The sequence below is a fragment of the Cryptomeria japonica genome, chromosome 10 (genome assembly GCF_030272615.1).
Source record: "Cryptomeria japonica chromosome 10, Sugi_1.0, whole genome shotgun sequence".
Classification (NCBI taxonomy): Eukaryota; Viridiplantae; Streptophyta; class Pinopsida; order Cupressales; family Cupressaceae; genus Cryptomeria; species Cryptomeria japonica.
In genome coordinates, this window is record NC_081414.1 from 164,343,306 (window position 1) to 164,370,796 (window position 27,491).

Here is a 27,491-nt window from a genome sequence, read left to right on the forward strand (position 1 = left end):
CTGAAAAATACTATTGATAGTCATTTGTAAAATGTTTCTATATCCCATGATGTTTTGGATCCTATGCATTTTAGTACTTGTATTCTTAGAGATTCATGCATTGAGGATTTGAAGGGTGATGGAAATTATTATCATAAAGGTGTATATAAACATTTTTTTTTATGTCATCTATTATGCTCATAACAATGATGAAATGTTTTAATACAGAATTTCAAAAAAAATTAGTTGATGAAGATTTATTATGATAAAATCATTTGCATTATAATTATTATACATTATTTATGGATCTTAATCTAGGAAATTGACGCAAGAAACTATTGTTCTAATCAAAATCCCAACGACAATGAGAAATAGAAACATTAATGAGAACTATAAAAATTTAATATAACATAATTATGTGTTGGAAAAACCTTTATGAAAGATACAAAGCATAATTGTTAAGAGCAACTACTCTCTACTAAAGTTTGCTTTTGATTAAGGTAAACAGGTTTTACAGGGATCCGAAACCCAAAGTCTTAGAACCAAAAGATCAGTCACAAAAAAGACCAAAACTAATAGCTAACCAATAGAAGAAACAGGGGCCGAGCCCACAAAGTAAAAAACTACAAAAGAACAAGCTAAGCACAAAACAAAACACCAACACCCTACTGGAAAGAGTGCACCAATTCAGAGTTGTTTTGGATCATCTCTTGATTTATGTCTTCAAGCTACTCCATAATGACCCTGGAGGTACCCTTCTCCTGATTCCTCCTTCTAGTTCTAGTAAATGGGTCAATCGTAGTCTGAGAATCCGTACCTTGCACACTCAAATCCTGTAATTTCTTCTTTTGTTTAGTTTCCAAAGACGTATATATTATATATTATATTTCTTTTTTATAAATTGACAATTACTCATTTATTATATTATTATAAATGAAAAAGAAAGCATTCATTAAAATCTGTTTGAATGTTTCAATTAAGAACCCAATCTAACAAATGATTAGCATTTGCAAATAAATGTGATTGACTTGGATATTGCAGATTTCTTTAGAATTGTAAGACCTTATTGATGAAGGTTAAGGAGCATCCATTGATTGACTTTCTAATCTTCCAAAATTTAAAAATCTTTAACAACTGATTATGGAAACCTCTTTCCAAACTCTACATCCCACCTTCCATTTGAGCATGCTCATAACCCAGCCTTTATACCTTTATGATTTTAGGAATAGCCCCTCCACTTAGAACCCAGCCTTTATACCTTTATGATTTTAGGAATAGCCCCTCCACTTAGATAAATGGAGATTATATTTTGTTAAGTTCCATCAAAATTGACTTTTATCCAACTTTCTGACTGTAGAGATCACTTAGTATTTTTATCAGTGGTATTGATCAATACATATAACAGCTCCATTTCATCAAAATATGTATTATCAAAAATATTGTGATCAAATGCGAATTTGAAGAAAAAAGTGAGGAAATAGAAAAACAAAATACTTTTCATTTATTTAAATTATGGTGAAGACAAATAAATGCATAAATATGATGATCTATGAAGAAAACAGAAAAGAATCAGTAAACAATAGAAGCGGACAATGTAGAAGAACGATGGTGGACGGATGAAAGAAATGTGAGAGTTAAGCTTTGAGGGCAGCCTTGAGCATCTCAATAGTTTTGGTGTCTGTCTTGAATGACTTTGCCAGAACATCGCTAGTTATACCACTCGTAAACAGAGCAGATGGCAGTGAAACAGTGCCCGCATTGGCGCTTCCAAACCCAGAAATAGCAAAGGCCTGCTTTTTATAATCGTTATTCAATTGGAAATGGAGGAGTCCTTTGGGAAAGACGAATAAATCTCCTCCATAAAGGGTCTGCGTGAAGAGCTTTCCTGTGGTGTCAACAACTCCAACGACCAGAGATCCGCTCAGAAGATAGAGAAGTTCAGAAGCGCGAGGGTGAGTGTGAGGAGGGTTCACCCCGCCAGCTGGGAACTGCAGCAATGCCATAGAAACGCCCAGGCCTGTTAAAGCAGGGAACTCTGCCATTGATGCTTTTGTCACCTTCACATTGCTCTGCCAGGTTAAATTGTTGCTTCCAACCTGTCGGAATCCCGTGAAGGTGAAGAAATTGCCATCCACATTTGCTGGATTCTGACCCGGAGGCAGAACAAAATCAGAGAGGATATCAGGATCTGATGCATGTGTCAATCCCACAATATTGACAGCCAATAACATTATCATGAAGTAGGCTACGTTAAACTCCATCTCTCTCTCTCTCTCTTTCTCTCTCTCTCTCTCACAGAAGCACTGATTTCACTGCAGAGTCAAGGAGTGCTGATTGGTGGAGTGTTAGAGATCGTGTATTTATACGACAGGAAGAGGAGCGTAGGGAGTTGATCAACGCTGAAGCCGGCTTCTTTTTGGCCTTTATTCCGTGGCTTCATCTTCACAACTGTTTAGAGCAGTCCTCAATATTATTCTTTGATAAAGATTAGTTTGGCTGAAGCCCATTTTATTGGAATTGAGGGACCCATTATCACGCTAAGTTTGCAGGCTTGCCCTTACGCGTAGTCTAGAAAGCTTGTATATTGGCCACATTATATAAACGCTATCCACTGACCAATTCTGACTATCTTTTCACCATGCACGCACAAGGTATTACTCTGGCCGCTCTCCGTTACAAATTTGCAATGGTAGTTTCTTCTTGCACGGTATGTCATTTATTGTGTTAAATTTTCTACATTTTCATATATATGTTAATTATTTAGGGGCTATTTCTGATGTTCTTTATTCTTATTTAAAATTTAGTCTTCCGTCTTTGTCTCTGTTCCTTTTTCATCTATTACAATATTTGTAAAAAAGGGTGATGTCTAGATTATTAATAAATATTAAGGCAGATTATTATTGAGATAATATAGGGAAGTAATAGGGAAGTAATAGTTTTAAAAAATGTTATGAAGCAAAAGGTAGTTAATTCTATTAGTTCTTATCTAGTTTTCACTAGGTACACTAAAGAAATTGAGTTAGTTTTATTGGATAAGTAGCTAAATAATATTTTGAAGTTTTAATGATAATCTTATACATATAATATACTAATATCTAGTCATGACTACATGAATTCCAAATTTCTCATTTTTTAGAATGCTAAGCAAAATGTTTTAAATTCGAAGCATTTATCAATTCACACCTCAACTCACACTTCTCGAACTTCAACTATGCAAATATATATACCAATGGCCATTTGCCCCACCAAATAACTTTATTTCATCATTCAATACTTATATGATTTATGACACATAATGTCTATAGACATAAATGTGTGTGTGTGTGTATAAGTATGTGTACACATTATATTAATTTAATAAAAATGAATAAATTTATTTTTAATATCTCAATGACCTAATTGTATATTGAATGAAACAAGATAATTGAAAACCCCAACATCAATTCTTAACCATAGAAGAATTTGAATTTTATTCTATATATTTCTTTCATTTCTTTCCATATGTCTAAAGAAATTTTTCTTGAACTTTTCTCATGCTTAACAATTTAAAGCGGGCCTAAAATGAAGGAAATCCACCATGATAGTAGAGAAAGCAACAAAATCAATGATAAAAAAATGGAATCAAAGATAGTATTCAATTGAACTTTTATAGAAAGCAATAGAATCAATAGAATCAATGATAGTTTCTATTGCTTTCTCTACTATCTTCAATTGAATTTTTTTATCACTGATTCTATTTTGATTCCATTATGAAGGAAAGCCACCATTTTTTTATGAGAACCTATCATTGATTATTGATCTTAGAGGATTTTATTCTATATTCTTCATTTGTTTACTACCACAAATCTAAAGAGTTTTTTTTTAAGGTTATTTATAGAAACTAATTTAGGATTTCTGAAAAAAATTCAAATAACAAGACAGACTATACTAAGTGATTCATAGGCTAAAAGAGTGTGTGTTCCTATGGGAATATAAGCAAAAGAGTGCATGTTCTCACAATAATGGAGACAAGAAGAGTGAGATCTCATAAGAATGGAGGCGAAACAAATAATCTAATTTCAAAAAAAAGATATCTTCCCATAAAAGAAAAAAAAAATTGAAGATAGTAGAGAAAGCAATAGAATCAAAATGGAATAACTAGAAATCAATTGAAATAGTCATAATTTATTTAAAGACAAAATCCAGAAATTAGTACATGTATTTGATTGAACAAACATCCATAAAATTGGACAAAACTAAAATTAAAATTTACATTTTTCAATCAATTTCCCGATCTCTATCCCAATTACCTTTCACATAAATGTGATTGATTTTGACATTAAAACATTTATGTAGAATTGAAAGACCTTTTGGAAGAAGATTATTGAACCTTCATTAATTTATCTGACATTTCAAACCTTTGATAATTGTTTTTAAATCCACTTCAATAATCCTTCTTTGAGAGTTCATTTAAAGAGCTACCTATAAACCAAAATCCATATCTTCCATTTCCAACTTCCAAACATAATAACCATACCTTTATGAAATATTATTCAAAGTTGTGAAAATTAAAACAAACAGAGATAACATTCAATAATTAAACTAAAATGGAAATAAACAGTAAGATATGCATGACAACGCATGATGCAAGATTTTAACGTGGTTCACCATTACTGGCTACATCCACTAGAAAGTAGGGAACACTTATATTAATCAATATCTCCAATAATACATCATACATGAATGCACATACAGGCATTTATAGAATCATATTCAAGTGTGGAACCAAAAGTTCAAAGAAGGTGAAAGGTCATCTGACCATTGGGCTTCACATCCCAACAATCTCCCCCGTGAAGGCCAACCGGTATAGCCATGCACAAAAACCTTCATCATGGGAACCTGCACCTATGCTCTCCCTTAATAGAAAATCTAAAGGGTCACCATTACCAGGTTCTAATACCCTTAGTGTTGGAGCATAAACTTTGCAACCTCCATCAAAGAATTGATACATTTCAAGCTTAAACCATTCACTGTCGAGATTAAACACTCTAAAAGTTTGACCTGCTAGTTTGGAATATTCAATTAATATGACATGGTCTTGCACTTGTCTGCCACTTAGAATAATAGTACTCTGTATTTGATGCCATAATTTAACAGCTTCCTCTCCATGGCCATTATGTGCATAGCATCCTATAATTGTATTGATGAAATCATATCCAGCCATAACAAGCCCATTCAAGAGGATGACACACAATTCCAGAAAATGAACAAACTTATCTTTCTCAGTGAGGCAATGGTAAGAAATATATGGTTTAGTAATGAGACCAAAGTCCCTAAGATGGAAGTCACCAAAAACTCTAGCCATAGCTAGCCCAGGGGAGTCATGATTAAGAAGCCAAACACATGCTACCTCGGGCTCATCATGCAAAGCCAAAACTTTCCCTTTGCATTGTTGAATCTGTTCAGCTTCCCTTGGGAGATTTGGAATCAATTCTAACATCAAAAACACTATGGTTAAAGAATTGTCTTCATCTCTTGTACCCAAAACTAATCTCAAATCTCCAACATTACTGCTAACCGAATTTAATTCATCAACATTACGGTCAACTAAAATACCTTCCGCACTATCAACATTATTCTTCCTGTTCATCCTGTCGTAGGTCTTTGCACATAGATTATGCCTTGATTGGGATACCTTTCTCATAATCTCCTCATCCTCCACCTTGTATTGTTCCTCATCGCACAACATTCTGTAAATATCTTCTTTGCTGAGACATCCCTTGTCATTAACAATGGCGATCTTGTTCTTCACTCCTGCAATCTTGTCCTCTACAGAGATGTTTAAAATGTCATTCACGTCTATGTTGCAGGTGCGTACAAAGTTCTTGTATGTTTATGTCTTGTCAAAATGGCACTAGACGTCTGTAGCATGCCTCTTATCCGCGCCTGCTTTTACTGGCACTTATTGCAGAGTAAAATTCCCCACATCTCAAGAAGAAAACATCGGGGTAGGCGTATTACCTCTGATCATCTATAATGATATTCACACAATCGTGCTGCCACACTCCAACGTGACTATCTGTAGTCCCAATATCGATTCCCTCTGGTATAGGTGTTACCAGCTTCACTGCTTCCTTCGCTTCATGCTGCCACTTCATAGGCTCCATCATGCACTGTTGCAATGCCAGGGGATTGTCTTGAGTAGTTTGTCCCACACAAACGCCCAAACCCAAATCACTGGCCAATTTTCCCACTGCCACTATCTGGCTAGACGTTCATGAGAAATTGAGTGACTGTTGGGCTATACATGCTACGCCATCTGCTTGGTCCAACTTATTGCCTAAACAACCACCACTATAATGGTCATGATAGCAGCTGTAATAATGATCCCTGGCAAAACAGGTGGCACTTGAATCTTTATGGTTCCTAACCTCTGCCAGATTCCCAACGTTATTATTCTCCAAATCAATAATCTCAGATCGTGTGCGTTCATTCAAACATTCCATTACAGTATAAATTTTGTACCACAAATCCTCAAGTGAAGCATAATTGCTCAACAGGAAAAATGGATTCTCTTTTGTGGCAGAGTTGGATGCAAATGTCTTCGGGGACTGCACATTTATAACAACCTCACATTCAACTGATTGACCACAATTCTCTAACCAATTCATAGTAGCAGCATCAGGACCGCTTCGATAACTATCCCCATAACCAACAGGTTCCATGTCAAATGAGTTTGTTGTATGTCTTGTAGATGCTTGTGCACTACTTGCAACCAATGCATTCCACTCCGCCTCTACTTCTAGAATATTCATCGACAAATCATCACTCTCTTTTTCTTTTTCAAATCCAATTTCTTCAAAGACCATATTCTTAGCTTTTCTAAAGTCTTCTAGATCTTGCATAGCCTTGAACAAGAGGCTCCCTCCCACCTCGTCTAGCTCTGTAATCCCGAGGCTCCTAGGATCTTTAGTCGCTAGGCAGCCCAAATCCTCTTGTGGATTCTTTCCACAAAGGAAAGGCTTTCCTATCAACAAGACATGCATTTTTGTGAGGAAAGAGTCCTTTGTTAGGAGCTTCCCATCACTTTCCTGTTGCTGAAATACAATCTCTTCAGAAAAATCCCATTCTTTCTCAAAGTTATCTTTTTTAATATTCATCATGCGACACAAAACCATCAACTTCTGGTCCATACAAATCAGTTTGTCTGTGAGCAGGAGATTCTCTTCCTTCAACCTCATAAATTTTTCTTTTTCATAATCCTCCTGAGTCTCGGTCTCAACTTCCTCAACTTCATCCTCACTCGCTTCAGCATCCTCTTCTTTAGTCAAATCAAGATTATCAAGAAATTCTTCAATAACAAAATCAGCGTCATCATCTTCGTCTTCCATCTCTACTCAAGCCAATATAGCTCTGATACCAATTGTGAAGATTAAAATGAATAGAGATAACATTCAACAATTAAACTAAAACAAAAATAAACAAAAAGATATACATGACAACGCATGACGCAATATTTTAATGTGGTTCACCATTACCGGCTACATCCACTAGAAAGCAAGGAACACTTATATTAATCAATATCTCTAATACTACATCATACATGACTGCATATACAGGCATCTATAGAATAATATTCAATTGTGAAACCAAAAGTTAGGAATCTGACCGTTGAACTTCACATCCCAACAAAAGCTTCATCAAAATTTATTGCCGTCCACTTAAGGTATTTTTTCAGTTACATCCACCCTTTTAAGCATTGCTTGGTCAATATATATAACAATTCAATTTCATCAAAGTATATATTATTGAAAATATTGTGATCAATGTGAATTTCGAGAAGAGCGAGGAAATAGAAAAGCAATTCATGTTTTTCATTTATTTAATATTGCTGAAGACAAATAAATGCATAAATACGATGATATGTGCAGATAACAGAAACAAATCTGTGAACAATGGAAGCGGGAAAAGTACAAGCATGATGAAGGGTATATGAAAGAAGTGATGACAGTTAAGCTTTGAGGGAGGCCTTGAGCATCTCAATAGTTGTGGCGTCTGTCTTGAATGACTTGGCCAGAACATCGCTAGTTATACCGCTTGTAAATAGAGTAGAGGGCAGTGAAACAGTGCCTGCGTTGGCGCTTCCAAACCCAGAAACAGCAAATGCGTGGTTCGTATAGTCCTTGTTCAATTGGAAATGGACCAGTCCTGCGGGAAACACGAATAAATCTCCTGCATACAGGGTCTGCGTGAACAGCTTTCCGGTAGTGTCAACCACTCCAACTTCCAGAGATCCGGTCAAAAGATAGAGAAGTTCAGAAGCGCGAGGGTGAGTGTGAGGAGGGTTCACCCCGCCAGCAGGAAACTGCAGCACCGCCATAGAAACGCTCAGTCCTGTTAAAGCAGGGAACTCTGCCATTGATGCCTTTGTCACCTTCACATTGCTCTGCCCGGTTAGATTGTTGCTTCCAACCTGTCGGAGTCCCGTGAAGGTGAAGAAATTGCCATCGACATTTGCTGGATTCTGACCCGGAGGCAGAACAAAATCAGAGAGGATATCAGGATCTGATGCATGTGTAAATCCCACAATATTGAAAGCCAATAATACGACCATCAGGCGGACTACGTTAAACTCCATCTCTCTCTCTCTCTCTTCTTAATATTACAACTCAGAAGCACTTATTCAATGCAGAAGCAAGGAATTCTGATCGCTGGGTGATTAAAGTGTATTAGAAATCATGTATTTATACGATAGGCAGAGTAGCGTTGGAAGTTGTTCATTATCAATTGCATCGCCTTGAACGCGGAAACCGGTTTCTTTTTTGGCCTTTACTGGGTGGAATCATCACCAAAATGTTTTAGACCAGGACAAGGATTCAGATAAAGAATGACCATTCTCAAGATGCGCTGCAGGCTTCACGTTTACAAGTTCTGAAACGCGTTCTGCACTGTTTGGAATGTTTGTATTTTTCTTTAGAACATATACTCTTCTATTAAATTATTGAAACGCGTTCTATGTACTGTTTTGCCATGAATATTTATAGAAGACATTGCAAAATGTACTGTTTTATTATATTAATTATAATATATTTAGAAAGTTCATTTAAAAAGGTAACTGGTGGGTATGTACAATTTACATGTTTTGAAGTATAGATAATATATTTAATTGTAAGTAATAGTGTAGAGGGTGATTATCATGACAAAGACTGTTTATGAGTGTCTTGACACGATTTCATATTATGATTAGTGTAGACGTATAAATTTGATCATCTAATTAAATAAATATTTAATGTTAATTTAATCCACTAAATAATTATTGTATTAATTAAATCATATTTAATTAGTTCACCCTCAATTCCTCTATTAATTAAATCAATTAATCAATTTATTTTATTTAATTCATTTAACTACATTCTAACCTTCTATTAAATAAATCACATTTATCTAATTAAATCCCCCCTTTTCCATTTAATTAAAAATCCAATGGCATTTAAATAAATCAATATTTATTTAAATATCCTTCAAATGCCAGTTGTAACCCACCTTTTTGAAATAAATCAATTTATTTCAATTAAATCATAAAATCCCTCCCCCACTTGCACTTTCTAGAAAATGCAAGTTGCAAATTAACCTTCCTCCTAATCATGTCTAAACCCCTATTATTAGAGTAATCACTCTTTAATGGTTTGCACATTCCTTAAGAAGAGGTCACTTGTCAAAAACATGTAAAGTCTTCATAAAGCATTAAAGGCTTTATTTCTTCAACAAGTTAACCCTCAAAGTCTTCAAACCTTTAATGGTTTCATTCTAGAGACTTCTCAAGCCTTTAATGGCTTCCTTTAAAGTCTTCAAACCTTTAAAGGTTTCATTCTAGAGACTTCTCAAACCTTTAATGACTCCCTTCAAGTCTTCAAGTATTTAATGTTTTATCCCCCTTTTTCGTTTAAATAAATTAAAGATTTATTTAAATAAAATCCAAAATTCACATCCACTTTTAAATAAATTAATATTTATTTAAAAATCCTAAAACCCATCCTACTTGCATTCTCCTACAAAATCCACTTGCACACTAATCGTCCTTTTGGATTCTTCGAAACCCTTCTAATTAAGCTTAATCCTCGGCTAAACATTTGAACAATCCTAGACCAAAAATAACCCTCAAAGTCTTCCAAAACAATAAAGGCTCTTACAAACATTAAAAGCCTTTTTACTCCAAAGTCTTCCCAAGCCTTTAGGGATTAAATCTTTAAACTAACCCACCTTTGACCCTTGGTTAGAGAATTTCTCTCTAACTCAACCATCCATTTAACCCACAAGATCTCTTCAAGAATTCACTATGGTTATCCCTTTAACCCTTGTACAAGAGTTTATCATTTGGATAAAAGTTTTATCCACTAACTCAACCTTAACCTTACCCCCTCAGGTAACCATCATGTCCTCTCAAGCATTTAATGCTCCTTATCTTTCCTCTCAAGCCTCCTTATGGTGACACTTGTCAATCTAGGATTGGGTTGGAAGTATTACATGGATTGAGTATCCTTCAATCTTAGCCCTTTTTAAGATTACTCAATCTTAACCATCCAATTCCCCATTTCTTCTATAAATAGATCTCATTTCCTTCATTATCATCATCCAAGTTTTCATGCATCCAGAGCATAGTTCATTTCATCAAGCTTTTGCTTCTCTTTGTTAATCATCATTATAGACATTTAGAGGCATGTTAGTATACCATTTTATCATGTTAGCATAGCCTATTTAAATTTCACTATCATGGCATAATATCTATCATAACTATCTTTCATTATCTATAACATAGATCTTAGTTGCATTTGCATATAGATCTTTTTCATCTCATCCCTCATTCTTGGAGTTGTCATTCCAAGAGTCAATTTCTCAATGATCTGAGAGAAATCATGATTGAAGGAATCCAATGAGATAGAAAACAATGGAACGGTTTTGGGAGGATATTGGTTTAAACTTGTTTATCTTGTTTTATCCTTCATATATAATGTTTCATTGGTATGCTTGTTCATTTAGTTATTAATTGACCACTAACCATCTTTCTTGCATACAACTAGTTTTGTCTTTTTCTATAATAGTCTAGCTCTAACTAATAATCGATTCAAGAAATTATTTTTTATGGCACCCATTAAGATATTTATCACCGTGGTGATGCCTATGTCTTTGTGTCTTGAACTCCTTTGGGTTGTGCTTGTATCCAGTTTCATAGGTCATGTCAATCATTTAATATCGTCATTTTTTGCATGTTGATTCATTAAGTCTTATTTCAAAGATCTAAGTCTTCTAATACATTTCAATTGAATAGGTGTTTTGAGTCCTAAATCATGCTTCAAATCCTACAGCCCAAATTTTACAATACCCAAAATCTTTCATGTATCAATTTTTTGTCAAATATAGCATCTAACATTTCTAATGTTTTTCATCCCAATACTCTACATACCTGAGTTTTCCTTTGTAATGCAACTTAGTAAGTAGTTTAAGTTTGCTTCTTAAAGTTTTAGTTAGCTTTGGGTTTGTCAGACTAGAGTTGGCAAACACAAAAAAATTCATTATGAAAAAATATATTAGGATTCTCATATTGAATTTTTACTTGCCTTATTTTCTTATAGATTCAAGCTAGTTTTATGAAATCATGTTGAGAAGGGTTTTTTTATTCTAATTAGTTATTTTCAAATCTAGAGGACTGATATGCATTGGAAGCAATTATATGCCAAACTATTTATGGGTCCTCACATCCAATGTTTATTTATGTGAGACGTAAGCTATGTTATGTTTTTTATATTGTTGAGAATTTTAGGTTTAATGGAATCTAAGATTTATAGATTCAAATTTATTTATATACTATTAATTAATGTAATTTTTGTCTAGTAACATGAAGATTTGAAATCCAATTTATTTGTCTTGTTTATAGCTATTAGATTTAGCTAAAGGGATAGAAACAGTGAACATGTGATAAGTCTGATGATGTGGATATTTGGATTGGTGTTTATCTCAAGGATGCACAACATTAAATGAATGACTAATAGTTTAGGGGATCAATGTACACAATATCAATGTCATTGATCTATTAATGTGTTTTTAAGAAATTCAATGAAAGTGTTCAGTTTAAAGACACGCTATGAGTTAAGAATATATAGGGATGTGTATGCATAAGAGTTGGCATAGAATTTCTATATCATGTATTATTTTTCTAAAAATATATCTACACAAGATCTAGGAGCTTCAATGGAAGATCAAGAGGGTAATAATATGAGAGAATAGTACTATTCTATCATATGATAGAGATGTATAACATAAATATGACTATAGAATATAAAGAGAACCACTTGGTTGTATAAGCCAAAATGAGACATAGGATTACATAAGACTGTTATATGTCTTAATCATATTACTTTAGAGAGAAAGTAATAAGTATCATATGTGTACTCTATGTAAACTTATTATCTGTATCTTATATGATAGGTGTGTTATAAAACATGGTGAAGAAAGTTTGCAATATGAAATTTAAACGAATATTATTGCAAATATAAAACTAAAGATTAACCATTAACACAATCATTGTAGAATCAAAACAAGAATAAGAAAACCATTGCACTTGAAACCCTACATTTACATGGAGAAACCCTTTTGGGAAAAAAATCCACCATAAAAAGAGAGGAAACTATATTACTAATCCAATGAAGAGTAGAGAAACAATTTAAACTTCTCTGTAGACCTCTATAAAACCCATCAACACTTTGTTACCTTGAAAACTAAACAATATTGAATGAAGAACACTAGCTTGAGACATAAATTTATACAAGTTTGAGAGATGAATGCCATTATGTTAACACCAAACAATAGGTAGAAAAAAACTTTAAAAAATGCACACCCACCTCCCAAAATAACCTCTTATAGATGCTCTTACAACTGTCATAAGGCATCTCTCATACATGTGCACCTGTGTAAGGATTTTGTCAGAAAAATTGTCATAGATGCTGCCATAACAATAATGACTATCATAATCATCATATATTGTCTTACAATTCCTAAAAAGTGTCCAAGCATCTAAAAATAGAATATTCCAAAAGAGGTTGCTTAGCTATTTTGTCCTTTCCCTAGAGGACAAACAATAAAAGTAACTTTTCCTTTACATCCAGTATCTTTCAGCATTGTTGGTTTAACAATTTAAACTATTATTGGTAAATTAGAAAAGATATTTAGGAAAAAAATAAATTAAAGGATTTACAAGGTTAATGGCACCTAAATCCTATAATTCTCCCACTTGACATCATACATTGTAAATTCCACCATAGAGATACATAATATGTAAATTAGGTACATTAATCAAGGCCCATGGCCTTCTAGCATCAAGAGAATTTATTCATGGTTACTGGCCTCATAAGAGAATCTACAACATTATCCAAAGTATCAACTTTGTCAATGAAGACATATCCATACTCAATCATCTCTCGTACAAAGTGATATTGAAAATCAACATGTTTAGTACAAGCATGATACACAGGATTTTTGGCCAAACATATGGCACTCTAGTTGTCACATCCAATCCTCACTATCCTACGATAAAAAAAAATATCATTACAAAGTCATAAAAGGATTGAAGGCTAACCCATTCAAACTTATGACTAAACTATTTGATGGGTCTTCTAAAGGGAACCTAGGTTGGGTGGGTTGGGGTGGGGTCATTAGATATTTGGGTGGCATGGTGGTGATGGTCTACATGGATAACATGGGAATTGAAACTTCTAATGTGCTAGAAGTGATGGTGGATTTTTATGCCATTTCTATTGCCAAGAACAAGGGCTACCAGAATATCATTATCTAAGGTGATTCAAATAATGTTGTCATGATGCTACAAAGAAAGACTATACCAAGTTGGAGTGTGGTGGACCTTATCATCAAATGCTAAGGTGTCATTACCACCTTTGACCATGTAAGGCTTCAACACACCCTCAAGGAAGGCAATAGGATTGCGAACGGGCTGATGAACCTTGATCCTTTCTCCACTGAGCTCAAAATTTGGATGATGCAAAACAAATTACTTGATAATATTCATGCCATGATTATTAAAGGCATTAGTCCCAATGAGAACTAAAATTTAAAAATCACCTTTTCCTTTATTATGTCATCCACATTATACTTCAATCAAAACCGCCTTTAACTATTATTATCCCAAAGATAGTTTTAGCAACCCCTCCTATCCCTATTTTTGACTTCTCTAAGGAAACCATGGATGGTGATCTTATTCAAACTAAGATAGACAAATGTGACAATTTCAAACAAAATGAAGCTCTTTGGAAGAAGGTGGTGGAAGGAAATCTAGTGACATATGTTGAGGGCATCAAGGGCTTCAACCCTTCTTTGTCTAAGCAGTTTTCCCAATCCTAGAATGAGAGTGAAGTTAGAGTGGGGGGTGTGGATTTCATGGTGTCTATGGATACTATTACGACTACTACTAATCTTGTGGTGAAAGGAATGACCTTCCCAAAGAAACCTAAGGGTAACTACAAGGCAAATTTTGTGAGGTTCCTGAAGTCAGCAGAGAAAGTGTCTCTCCTACAAAGAGGGTTGAAAAGAGATGATTTTCCTAGGGTTTGGAAAGATGTCACACTACTTCTTATGAATTACATCACATTGGATGGGAAATTTAAATAGTTCCATTCTCATCTATTCCCCATTCTCGACCATTTTAGGTATGGTGTGAAGATGAATTTCCCTTATTGGCTATTTTCATCTATCTCTGAGTCTATGGTCATTGTAGCTAAAACTAAAAATGATCTTCCCCTGCATCAGGAGCTTATTCTATGTCTATATATTTTCCACCCAAATTTGGCATGTACTTGTGGGCCAGTTGGCAATCCCTCTGCTCCCCCCCCCCCCGCCAAATCCCACTCTATGTGTTGAGCTATTAGATAACTCAGATAGTAAAGCCACCATCTCCACTCCTAATCCCAAAGGGGCCCCTACCCAAGTTAAACCTAGTAAGTTGGCTAAAATCAAGAACTCCCCGACCCTTCCCATTATTGAACCAATTGTTGAAGAGCTGAAGGCAGAGGAGAATTTTTTTGAGGACTCTTCTTCCTTGTGGTCTATTGGGTCAGAGTGGACTCTAAACAACCTTGTTTGTAATTTTTTCACCCCTTCTACCCCCTCATTTGGCTCCCCTCTCCATCACCTGCTAAGTTACCAAAGAAATGGGACTTCCCTGTCTTTGTTGATAAGGTCAATGCGCTCTATGATGCCTACAACAAACATGAAGCTATAACCTATTGTCTCTTGTGGCAACTAAATGTGGCAAAATAAATAAATAAATAATAGGCTTGAGGCCCTTGCCAAGGTGGATACAAGAACTTCCATTTGGGCAATAGATGATAAGGATTACAGGGTTTGGGTGGCGACAAACGATTTAGCGAAGAAGCTTGAGAAGTGGGAAGGGATGGAAGAGGAATTAAAGGGGCTCTATGAAAAGATTGACTAGAAGGAGGATAGAAAAGAGACAATGAATGCAATTGAGGTTTTGTTCTTCTAGTCTTGTCTTTTGGTTTTGTGGTGTTTGGTTCTGGCTGCCATCTAGGTTTTGTTCTTTTTGGCAGCTAGCCCTCTAATTTGGAACTCTCATTCCTCATGAGACCCTAGGTTTCTTCACTTTAGTGGCTATGAAATGGTTTGTGCATCTCCTAGTTTAATCTAATCAGAACTTATGACTAAACTATTTACTTTCTCATTAAGAGATGACTTTAAAAAAAATTATTTACTATGTTAAAAATACTATTGATTAAAATTTATTTTTTTTCTTTATAGATTTTTTATGTAATAATTATTGATGCATGTATTTATTCTTATCTATAAAATATTAAGGTCTTGTTTAATTTAGCATTAAAATGAAACTTTTATAAATTTTAGAATATGAATATGATATTTCAACTTACTTTGATTTTAAATAGATAGTAAATTATTTTAAATCTAAAATAATACTTAATTTATAAGTAAGTTGTATGAATTTTTCTATTGATGCAAAAAAAAATGGAATAAACAATTAATTTATATAATTGAATAATATTTTTCTATATTAAATATAACATAATATTATATAAATTTATATTACAAAATAGTAAAATGAAATCACACTCTAAATTTTTATTAGGAGAACCTGCAAACAAGTTAAAAGCGATTCATGGTTTTTCATTTATTTAATTTTGCTGAATACAAATAAATGCATAAATATTAGTATATGTGCAGGAAACAGAAAAATATATCTGAACAATGCAAGCGGGAAAACTAAAACATGATAAAGGGTAGATGAAAGAAGCGGTGAAGGTTAAGCTTTGAGGGAAGCCTTGAGCATGTCAATAGTTTTGGCGTCTGTCTTGAATGACTTGGCCAGAACATCACTTGTTATACCGCTCGTAAATAGAGTAGACGGCAGTGAAACAGTGCCTGCGTTGGCGCTTCCAAACCCAGAAACAGCAAATGCGTGGTTCTTATAGTCCTTGTTCAGCTGGAAATGGACGAGTCCTTTGGGAAACACGAACAAATCTCCTGCGTACAGTGTCTGCGTGAACAGCTTTCCGGTGGTGTCAACCACTCCAACTTCCAGAGATCCGCTCATAAGATACAGAAGTTCTGAAGCGCGAGGGTGAGTGTGAGGAGGGTTCACTCCACCAGCAGGAAACTGCAGCACAGCCATTGAAACGCTCAGGCCTGTTAAAGCAGGGAACTCTGCCATTGATGCCTTTGTCACCTTCACATTGGTCTGCCCGGTTAAATTGTTGCTTCCAACCTGTCGGAGTCCCGTGAAGGTGAAGAAATTGCCATCGACATTTGCGGGATTCTGGCCCGGAGGCAGAACAAAATCAGAGATGATATCAGGATCCGATGCATGGGTCGATCCCACAATATTGAAAGCCAATAACATGACCATCAGGTAGGCTGCATTAAACTCCATCTCTTTCTGTCTCTTTTTCTTAATATTACAACTCAGAAGCACTTATTTCTCTGCAGAAACAAGGAATGTTAGTGATTGCTGTGTGACTAAGGAGTATTAGAAAACATGTATTTATAGTAGCTTTGTAAGTTGTTCATTATCAATTGCGTCGCCTTCAACGCGGAAACCGGCTTCATTTTTGGCCTTTACTCGTTGGCTTAACCGCCAAACTGTATCAGAATAGAAGATGGATTTAGATAAAGCATAGTCTAGGAAACCCATTTCTTGTTGGTCTGAGGGTCCATTATCACGATGCGCTGCAGGCTTGACGTTTACAACAAGTTATGAAACACGTTCTACACTGTTTGGAATATATCCTTTTGTTTGTTTTTTTCTTTAAAGAAGAGTTGAAATATATATTCTATTAAATCAACGAAACGCGTTCCATACCGTTTGCAATAAATATATATAGATAGATAATTAGATAGAAAGAAGGCAATGCAATGTAAACTTTTTTATTAGATTAATTATAACATATCTAGCGAGTTTATAATAAAAAGGTGGTTGGTTGGTATGTACAATTTACATGTTTTAAAGTATAGACAATAGGTTTATTTTTAAAAGTAGTAGTGGAAAGGGTAAGGGCAATCATTATATCAGATTACCATCTATTATGAGTGTGTCAGCATGATCCTCTTATAATGGTCATTTTTGGCTCTTTTTATAACACTCTAACCCTTACCATTAACCAATTAGAGAAATTCCCCTTAGTGGCACCCATTAAGAGATTGATCACTATGGTTATGCCTTTTGCACCTTTTGTGTCTCTATGTCTTGGACTCCTCTGTGTTGTGCTTCATATGTCATGTCAGTCACTTAATATGATTGGCGTTTGCATATTCATTCATTAAATCTTGTTTTGAAGTCTCGAATCCCCTTATACATTTCCTTTCAACAAGTATTTCAAGTCAAAAATCATGTTTCAAATCATAGAACCCAAATATTAGCACAACCAAAATCTTTCATGTATCAAAATTTTGCAATGTTCTGCATTCCAATACTTTACAAAGATGAGTTTCCCTATGTAATGCATCTTAGTGAGTAGTTAAGTATACTTGTCAAAGTTGTAGCTAGTTTTGTGCTAGGGGCCAATGGATTCTAAACCAAAAAATTTCACTATGAATATATATTAGGATTCCAACATCCGATAATCACTTGTGTTGTGTTCCTAGATATCCAAGCCGCTATATGTAATCACGTTGAGAAAGATTTTAAAGTCTAATTATTTGTTTTGAAATTCTGCTCAACTTGCTACATATCTGAAGCACTTACAAGCTAAATTCTTTAGAGGTTCTCGCATCCAATATCTTGGAGTGTTCCATATGCCACACATAAGGTACCTTATGTTGTCTAGTTTTGTAAGGATTTTGACATCTAGTGGAATATATACCTTATTATTCGGTGGCAATTTTGTTAGAATAAGTCAATAGCAATTTTTTTCTAGTTATAAAGAGTTCAAGTTCATTGTCATTTATTTTTATTAGATTAGCATGGTGAAAGGCCCATACGCATTACATAGCCACTACCAAGGTAAACAACCTTAATCTCACAAGGCGTGAGATTGATCAAAAACCAAAAACAAAGAGTTTTTAAAATAAACAGTCAAAAAATAGAGGACTAGTAGAGAGCCAATACCATTAACTATCATTAAAGGATTCTAGTCCCTTCACACCCTATCATTCCTTCTAGAGGATATGTAGCCAATCTTTGAAGGAGAAAACCTTAGAAATTAGAGTATCACCATCTTCTTTAACTTAAGTGGTAGATTTGATAAAGTTACTTAACTTCTTTGGTCCTTTTTGGGCTTGTTGTGGGAAGCTACTTTGAGTCATAAAAATCACATGACATCTTCTCTTTAGGATGTTCTAGCTCTTCATGGAAGACCTGAATGACGAGGGCAATATTCTTAATAGAATTCCTATAGCGATTCATAAGCTCCCGAATGATCTTCATTAGCCTCTCCTAATTTTCATTTATGTTTGTGATATCTGCTTCTAGCTATGAGAATTTATATTAAAGAATATTAAAATGAAATTGTGCACAGGGAAAACTTTAAGAAACCCCCCCTCGAACAAGGTGTAAAAACCTAGCGAAAGGTGTATAATTGCTGAGGAAAAAATTAATTTTACTAGCAAAATTTTGCGGTTTACGAAGAAAGAATAATACTCTCCATTGGCGAATCATTCGTGATCGCTCAAAGTTTGTGAAAAATCCTAGCGAATTGTAATGTTTTTAAAACCAAAAAAAATATTTGCATGGGCGAATTGTAATATTTTTAAAACAAGAAAAAATATTTGCATTGGCAATTTCAACCTATTTTCAAACCATAAAAAAAAAATTGGCAATTCCAACCTATTTTCAAACCATAAAAAAAATATTGGCAATTTCAACCTATTTTCAAACCATAAAAAAAAATATTGGCGATTTGAAGTTATTTTCAAACCATAAAAAAAATATATTGGCAATTTCAACCTTTTTCCAAAACGTAAAAAAAAATATATTGGCACCTCAATAGTCCTTGTCAAGTCATTAAAACACATGCTACATAGTCGTCAACCCTCTTCCTGAAAGACTGCCCATTAGAAAATCTCATGACCTAGCCACAAGCCTTTACAACTCTATCTCCAACTCGCAAGCTGAAAATGCTAAGCCTTCATAATCTCGAGATCTAGCGACTAAGGGCAACTGAACCGCCACTCACCAATTCTCGACCTCAAAATGTTAAGTTCTCATCACCACAACAACTTGGAGATAGTGGTAACTTTAACCGTTGTCACGTACTCGCCAACATAAAATTGTTTATCTCTTAACCTCTAGCAGTTCACTCGCAAGCTCGCAGCTTGATCACGTCTTCAGACATTTAACCTCGCGAGCTAACAATAACCATAAAACTTAACCACAAACTGTCTAGTCGCTAGCTCGCAACCTAAAAATGCTAACATTAAACAAACATGAGAGCTAGCGACAACTGTATGAAATGAGTTGCTTGCTAACTCTCATGGCTATAATGCATGACATCAAACCAACTTGAGACCTCACGACCAAAGGAATTTCATTAACAATCTCTAGCTCGCTAACATAAAATGCTAACACCCAAAAAGCTAGAGACCTCGCGATGTAAACCCAAAACAACTTGTCGCCAGCTCGCGGCTTGATCACCTCTTCAGACATTTAACCTTGCGAGCTGGCGATAACCATAAAACTTAACCACAAACTATCTAGTCGCTAGCTCACGACCTAAAAATGCTAACATTAAACAAACATGAGAGATAGTGACAACTGTATGAAATGACTTACTCGCTAATTCTCGCGGCTATGATGCATGACATCAGACCAAATCGAGACCTCATGACCAAAGCAATTTCATTAAAAATATCTAGCTCGCTAACATAAAATGCTAACACCCAAAAATCTAGAGACCTCGAGATTTAAACCCAAACCAACTTGTTGCTGGAGCTCGCGGCTTGATCATGTCTTCAGACATTTAACATCGCAAGATGGCGATAACAATAAAACTTAACCACAAACTATCTCGTCACTATCTCGCGGCCTAAAAATTTTAACATTAAACAAACATGAGAGCTAGCGACAACTGTGGTGGCAAGCTAATATGTACGAGTAATTTTTAAGGCTTGGATGCCAAGTCATTCCTGAGGAACTAGTTTGAAGGTTTCTCCTAAGTTGAGGTTGATTAGACAAGAAAGGACGATGGTTTCAAAGGCATAAAAGGAATGGATAGCTTCTGAGTTAGAGATGGGAGATCACGGATTTCTTTGAGAAATCAGAGGTTGCTTGTTGTCAAGGATTCTGAAGCAGAATTTATACAATCAAGGAGGAATAAAATCAGAACAAAAATCATAAGAGGAGCCTTAGCAGGATGTAGTGGATTTGATAGGCATGACTTCTAGAGTCCATAGCTAGTAGGGTGAGTTGAAAAGCACCAAAATGATGATTTTTCAGGTGAATGAGCATCACCAGATGAAGTGTTAAAAATTTATAATTATAATGGGGTGATGACTTAATTGGTAGAAGAGAAAAGAAACCTTTTTCATTTTCTAAGAGTGGTTTTTTCCTTAGAAAGGAAGATGATGTTTCAGTAGGATCGTGCATGGAGTTGATGTGTGCTTTGTGATGCTAGATGGGTGTTTTTCTTATTTTATTTTTCTCCTGTGTGAGTTTGTTTATTGCCAGAGGGGTTGTGAAAGTGAGAAGGATTTCCAGAGGGGGTGTGAAAGCCTTTTCTTATCACGAAAGGCCATGCATGGCACATCCTTTCCTTCTACTCTACCACTAGATGGCAGGGGGTTCAAAGAAGGAGCCCACAGAGGAATGAAAGAAGGATTTGTTTGGGTGGGGAGTGGAAGCCAGTCATCTTAGTGATGGCATGGAATTTTTGACCCCTCCCTAGCATATTATGTTTACCCTAAAGCTCCTCTTTCCACTTTCTCTGATCCTGGGCATGAAGGCTCGAGCTCCTCTTTCCATTTTCTCTGATCCTGGGCATGACCGCTGAAGCTCCTCCTCTATTTTAGGGGTGAATTTACTTCTTGCCAGGACCCAATATCCTTTCTAAGAAGGGAAACGATATGTTGGAAAGAACGTAACATCACATACTCCATCTAAAGGCATCAGGGTGATAATGGCATGGCTCAAGCAGTTTTGCTTCTACCAATTTTCAATTGAAAATTTGGATTCACAGCCAGCGCATGGACAAAGAATATTTTTGTAACAGAATTACATATGGCTCTTTAGGCCTAATTGCTAAGAGTAAATGTTTAGTTGACATGTGTCTCTTGGCCTGAAGCTTGTTGCTCTCTTTTCTTCTATAATAAGGGAAATCAAGGCCATTAGAAGGGTTCCTTTTGGGGGGGTCTCTTGAGGGTTCCAAAATTCTGGTGCCTTTGGGGTTCCTTTTCTAGTTCCAGTAGTGATTCTAGGTGAAGGGAGCAAGTTGTATAGTCATTTATAGAAAAAATTAAAAGCATTTAGTGTCAAGATTTGTGCAAGTTCTTGAAGGAGTTATATATAAATTTATTTTGTGATAGAAGTGGTAATTTTATTCAATAGAAATTAAATTCTGATCTATTTCTCTCCAGTGTATAATTCTATCATCTTTCCAATTAATAGAATCAAGAGTTTTTTCATTTGTTGCATTGTTTTTTATAAAGATAAATGGGTTTTACAAGGACCCAAAACCTAAAGTTTTACAACAGTCGGCCAACAACCAAAACAGCAAGAAATAGTAGCAAAATAGGGGAGCAACCCCGAATAGAAACAAAAACAAAGGAAACAAAGACAAACAAGACAAAGAAAAAGAAAAAGCGCTTAGTTAAGTGAGAGCACCAAATCATTGTTCTTTTGGATGGAAATATTGTTGATTTTCTCAAGCTCCTTCATGATGAATCTAGAGGTACCCTTGTTGCTGCTTCTGATCCTGGTTCTGGAACTGGGTCTAGTGGTTTTGCTGTCTCTAGCAGCCATATCATCTCCTCAAAGATCTTTCACCGGATCACTGTGATAGGATCTATAATAAGAAACCATGTCATTAATCTTTTCAAGCCCCTCAATGTTGTTGTTCATGGCTTCTTTACTAATGTCGACCAGGTTCTTGAGATTTTTCTTAATCTCAACCATGGATTGTTCCACCTTATCAATCCTTTGTTCGTAGTTGCATTTCATTACCTCAAAATTCTAGGAGAGCTTTTGAGTCATAATCATGAGTTTATCCGGTTTGCTAGGTTCAGGGGAAGCAGTGAAAATGTCAATTATTTCTTTAACCCCCATTTGAGGGTGTCAATTTCACGCTCGACCCACTTCCAATAGCACTCCTGGCTTCTGGTGGCTTCCATGACCAAATTCATCAGACTACCAGCCTTCTGATTTCCATAGCTCTCTTCATTGGCTATGGTTCCCTATTTTTCTTTCTATACATTGATAGGGATGTCTAGTTTAATCCCTTGGCCCATAATCTTTGGGCTGTGATCCTTAGCCGCCAGCTTTTTCTTTTTGGTGAGGGGTTTGGCCTTGGAGATCATCTTGTTGTTGGTTTTGTATTTGCTAGCTGCCCATCTGGGGGGATTCTTGTTGCTGAGCCTCCCAGGAGTGACCATCATTTCCTTTTCATCTACAGGTTCATATTTAGGGTCATCCATAGGAACCCCACTATCATCCAAGTCCATCTCCAAGTCAGAGACATCTTGGACCTCTGTTTGCAGGCCAATCTCAGCAAGCGGGGGCACAATTTCAAGGGATTTACCATGTTCCATGATAAGAACAATAAGTCCCTCATGAAGAATAGGGTTGCTAGGGTTCTCTAGGTGCTTTTTTAGGCTATTCTCAAGGGAGGAGGCTAGATAGTAGGGAATAGAGATAATTTTACCGTGACAAAAATGATTTAAGATAGTGAAATGGTAGGAGAAGATGCTTGCATACCTACCATCGAGGGTGATATACCTCATTATAAACTCAGCTATGTCAGCCCATGGGGCCATGAGGTCTTTTTTATTATAGCTGCCATCGGCCATCTTGGTGACTCTGGAGCACTCCTTGTCTTTGTCAAAGAAACTCAAAAATTCCTCCTCCCCAGTTTTTCTATCCTTGTAGAACCTTCTTCCAATCGTAGCCAAACCAGTGACTGTCGCCACCAAAGTTTCATTAATCTGATAATCGGTACCATAAGCTCTAAGAATCCCTTTTTTCCATCCGTTAACAAAGGCCTCCGTAATCAAAGGAGAGGGGCCATGAAGCCGGTCCAAGTAGGGGACGAGACCACCATCGATGACTTCCTACCACACATCTTTATTCTTTTTCCACTTCTCACAAGTAAAGGGCTCTTTTATGTTCTTATCGCCTCCCATTATGCTCTTGGTCACCAAATAATAGGACAATGGGCTCACTATTGCCAACTAGTCGCAGAAAATGGGCCACACCCAAAGAATATCCAAATAGTAGCACAAAAACCATACAATGAGATAGGAAATTCAATCGCCAAGGAGGTTTCTAGATTTTTTATTAGGGAAAACCAAAAAGAGGCATTTCCCTATCAACTTAGTCATGTCATGATGAGGGATCATTGATTAACACATTAATCATTGCGTGCTAGATTGCATAGATTTTTTGGGCAAGCATCCCTGCTACTCCACCAATTGGTTGCCATGTATCCCACCACCAGATTGGCCAGTAGATCCGTCACCTTATTGCCTTCTCGGTATATGTGCAAGATTTTGAAAACTGTCAGTTCATTAATTATATTTCGGCAGTCCTTGATCAGGCTGGCAATCGTCCAACTAGGCTCTGTGCAACCACTCAAGCAATTAACAGTGTTTAGTGAGTCAGACTCCAGCCACACTTTAGTAAACCCCTCTCTTTTAGCCATGTGTAGCTCAATTTGTTGCATTGTTATGGTGTATTTAATTTTTCATTTAATGTTTCCTATTATGCCCAGGAATGCGGAATTTCTATTAGTCTGGAATCATATTAAGGATGCACCTCATTGTAATTGGTGGGCGGATTACTTAAGGGAAGAGTGTTTTGAGGTCCCAAAAAACTTGTCGAACATACCGATGGATAAGATACAGGAAATCTTGAAATTCACAGAGGAATATATAATGGCAAGGATACAAAGGTTGAGATACATGTTGATTATAGGTATGAGGAAATGCCAACTTTATGGAGGAGGGAAAACATGTACATGATAGAACACCTCCATATATATTACATAAACATCCATAGCATATAAAATCATAAGAGTATTAAGAATGAAAGGATCAAACACCACAATAGATAGGAATACAACATAATTAGTAAAACATGCATGCAACTCAATTAAAGGGAATATCTTTTGAGGATCCAATTCCATGATAGATGTTATAGACAAAGAAGTAAGAACATAGTCTAAGGTTGGGTAGGTGAGACCAAATATATACAACACAATGAAAGCCCAAACCCTAAACAAGATGCAATAATGAAACAGAAATGAGGGTATCTAACCAAAATCTAATCAAATCTAATATAAAAAGAATGCAATCATAAAATCAAATCTCAAAAAAATCACACTTTCATAATCAAAGTCAAACAAGAAAACATATTCACCCACAATGAATCAACTATTATAATTAGAAGGTCACTTCATAAAGACAACATCAAGACAACAGACCAGTGCCTTATCCTAGGGCAATGAGTCACTTACAATTCAAAGACAACCTGATAATAAACTTCAATAAGATTCATTTGTAGATAAACATGAATGAGTATGCCATTACATACACAACCCAGATTCATACAAATGATATAATCATCAAATTACAATTGTATCAGAGTTTTCAGCATCAATAAAAGTGGCCAATTGGCCATCCCTCTCTATCAATCAAAAAAGAAAAGTGGCCATCCCTCTCAAATTAATTTTGGAATCCTTTTATAATATGAGGATGCAACAAGCTTAGGATTACTTTGAGGAATCTTGGGTAACAACCTGACATGTCTTCTTTTGTTTTAGCATGGTTTGCCACCTATCCACCTCTTTGTCTATTGGCCAACTGAATTCCTTTACCTCTTCCAACTTTGCAAGTGACTCTATCCATCTGGCATATGTAACTTCTCTGGCCTCAACAATAAACTTTGTATGATCAACCTCAACCTTGAACAGAGAATCAAGCATACCATTAAGGAAATCAACATCAACTTGATCATCTATATGCTTGATTATTTCTTCTCCCTCCAGAATCAAATAAAATTTGTTGGTCCAATCAGAAACTAATTTTAATTCTCCATTACTACCATAAATTGAAGGCACCAATGTACTATAACCTTCCCCAAATGTCCGCAATTTTTCATTTATAAGCACATCCTTCCCTGTGAAAAATGTATAAGCTACATTGATTACCTCCACCATGTCTTTAGTGTCACTGATCTTGGGAAGTAACTCGTAACTATACAGCATTGCAGTATCCAACTTATCCATTAATCTGCTTCTTCCTAACCAAACATTGACCAAAGTTCCAAGAAAAGCGACAGCCTCAGAGGATATTTTACTTACCTCTTTCAAAGAAAAGTGCAAATCATGCACTACCATCAATTTTCCTTTCAATACATTAATCCTGTGTAATAGAATTTCTAACACAATAGAGATAGCCTTGAAATTTTGTTCCTTTCCAAGATTTTTAATTTTCTCTGTGTATTCCTCCATTTTTGCCCTCACAACAACTGGTATTTCTTGTACTTATTCTGTAATTTGTATTTGAGGGGGCTCATTTGCAATTTTTTCTTTCAACTCCACTAACTCTTCCTCCAAAGTAGTCTTCTTCATCAGTGTCTTCAATCAATTGGTTATATGTTTCTGTGTATCTTCTTGACAAATTTGTTTTTGATAAATTCAAGAAAGAAACTTGAGTAAAAAATGAGGCAATCTCTGTGTCACTTGTGTTCTACAAATTCCAAATCATTATGTCAGCTTTCTTTTCTACTTGGATATTTAGAAGGTGGGGCTTTTGAGTGGAAGGGTCCAAAGACCAAGCAGCAAGTGTCTTTGACTTAGGATTAAATCCTGATCCTCTTATTACATCTCCAATTTCAAATTTAGTTTTAAACAATGGGTCCTCTTTCTTCCTAATCTGATCAATAATAAAATAGACTGGATATCCCAGTCAGGCATCACAATCATACCAGTACTCTTAACCAATTGTCTTGTCTGATCCAAAGTTATTTGCTCCCTATCAGGATCATATTCCTCCAGTGCCTTGACAATCTCCTCATTCTTTTCTACATTTCCTTCCTCTATGATCAATTTTTGTCTTAATTGATTTTGTTTCAACCTTCTCAAAAAACTTTTAAATTCATCTGACTTAATAAAGTCATCATCTTTCATGAACTCATTTGACAACATCACACGCTCATCAAAGTATTGAGCAAGGGATTTATTTGTTTCTCCTTGTTCTTCATTCTTCCCTGCTTCTCTGAGATGTGTCCTTATTTGATGAAAGTAGTGTCCTTGTTCTAAAAAATTCCTCTAGCAGGGTCTCTCCTCACAATTGCACCCACATCTTTGGTTTTTTGTTTCTTTGTAGGTGGCACTCAGGTAGATTAAACTTCATCCCCACTCTCTACATCATCAACAGACACAATAAGTGGCCTCTTGCCATGTGAAGATTGTCCATCTTGGGGTTCTTGTTGCTGAGCAGTCACTTTTGGAATTTGAGGCATTTGTTCCATCACAGTTTCATATAAACTCATCATTATGTTAATCCTCTCCAAGTACGGGTTTTTAGGGCAAAAACCTGAGAAACTAGGGTTAGCATCCTTCAATTCTGCTTCAACTCTCATCAAATTTTTCCATTTTTTCTCCTTTCTTGTACTTCCTCTTTTCTCTGCAAATTTCTAACTACATCTTCATCATCTAACGGTTCATGGTCCTTTATTGTGGCCCAAGGTGTCATTTTTGGCAATGCACGTTTAATAAATTATTCAAGATCACAGAATCGAGACACAACATTAACCAACCTATACTATCTAAAGAAATTATTTACTTCATCAA

At 35.6% G+C, this 27,491-nt stretch overlaps 3 protein-coding genes across 3 annotated transcripts; all 3 read right to left on the reverse strand.

Annotated features, from left to right (window-relative positions):
- Window positions 1–1,613: 1,613 nt before the first annotated feature.
- Window positions 1,614–2,216, reverse strand: LOC131045210 (germin-like protein 9-3). The gene has a single exon (XM_057978756.1). The coding sequence runs from the start codon at window positions 2,214–2,216 to the stop codon at window positions 1,614–1,616; it is 603 nt and encodes a 200-aa protein (XP_057834739.1).
- A 5,753-nt stretch (window positions 2,217–7,969) lies between these two features.
- On the reverse strand, window positions 7,970–8,572 carry LOC131045245 (germin-like protein 9-3). Its single transcript, XM_057978797.1, has one exon. It carries the CDS (start codon window positions 8,570–8,572, stop codon window positions 7,970–7,972), a length of 603 nt encoding a protein of 200 aa, XP_057834780.1.
- A 7,725-nt stretch (window positions 8,573–16,297) lies between these two features.
- On the reverse strand, window positions 16,298–16,924 carry LOC131045211 (germin-like protein 9-3). The gene has a single exon (XM_057978757.1). It carries the CDS (start codon window positions 16,922–16,924, stop codon window positions 16,298–16,300), a length of 627 nt encoding a protein of 208 aa, XP_057834740.1.
- Between the last annotated feature and the right edge of the window lie 10,567 nt (window positions 16,925–27,491).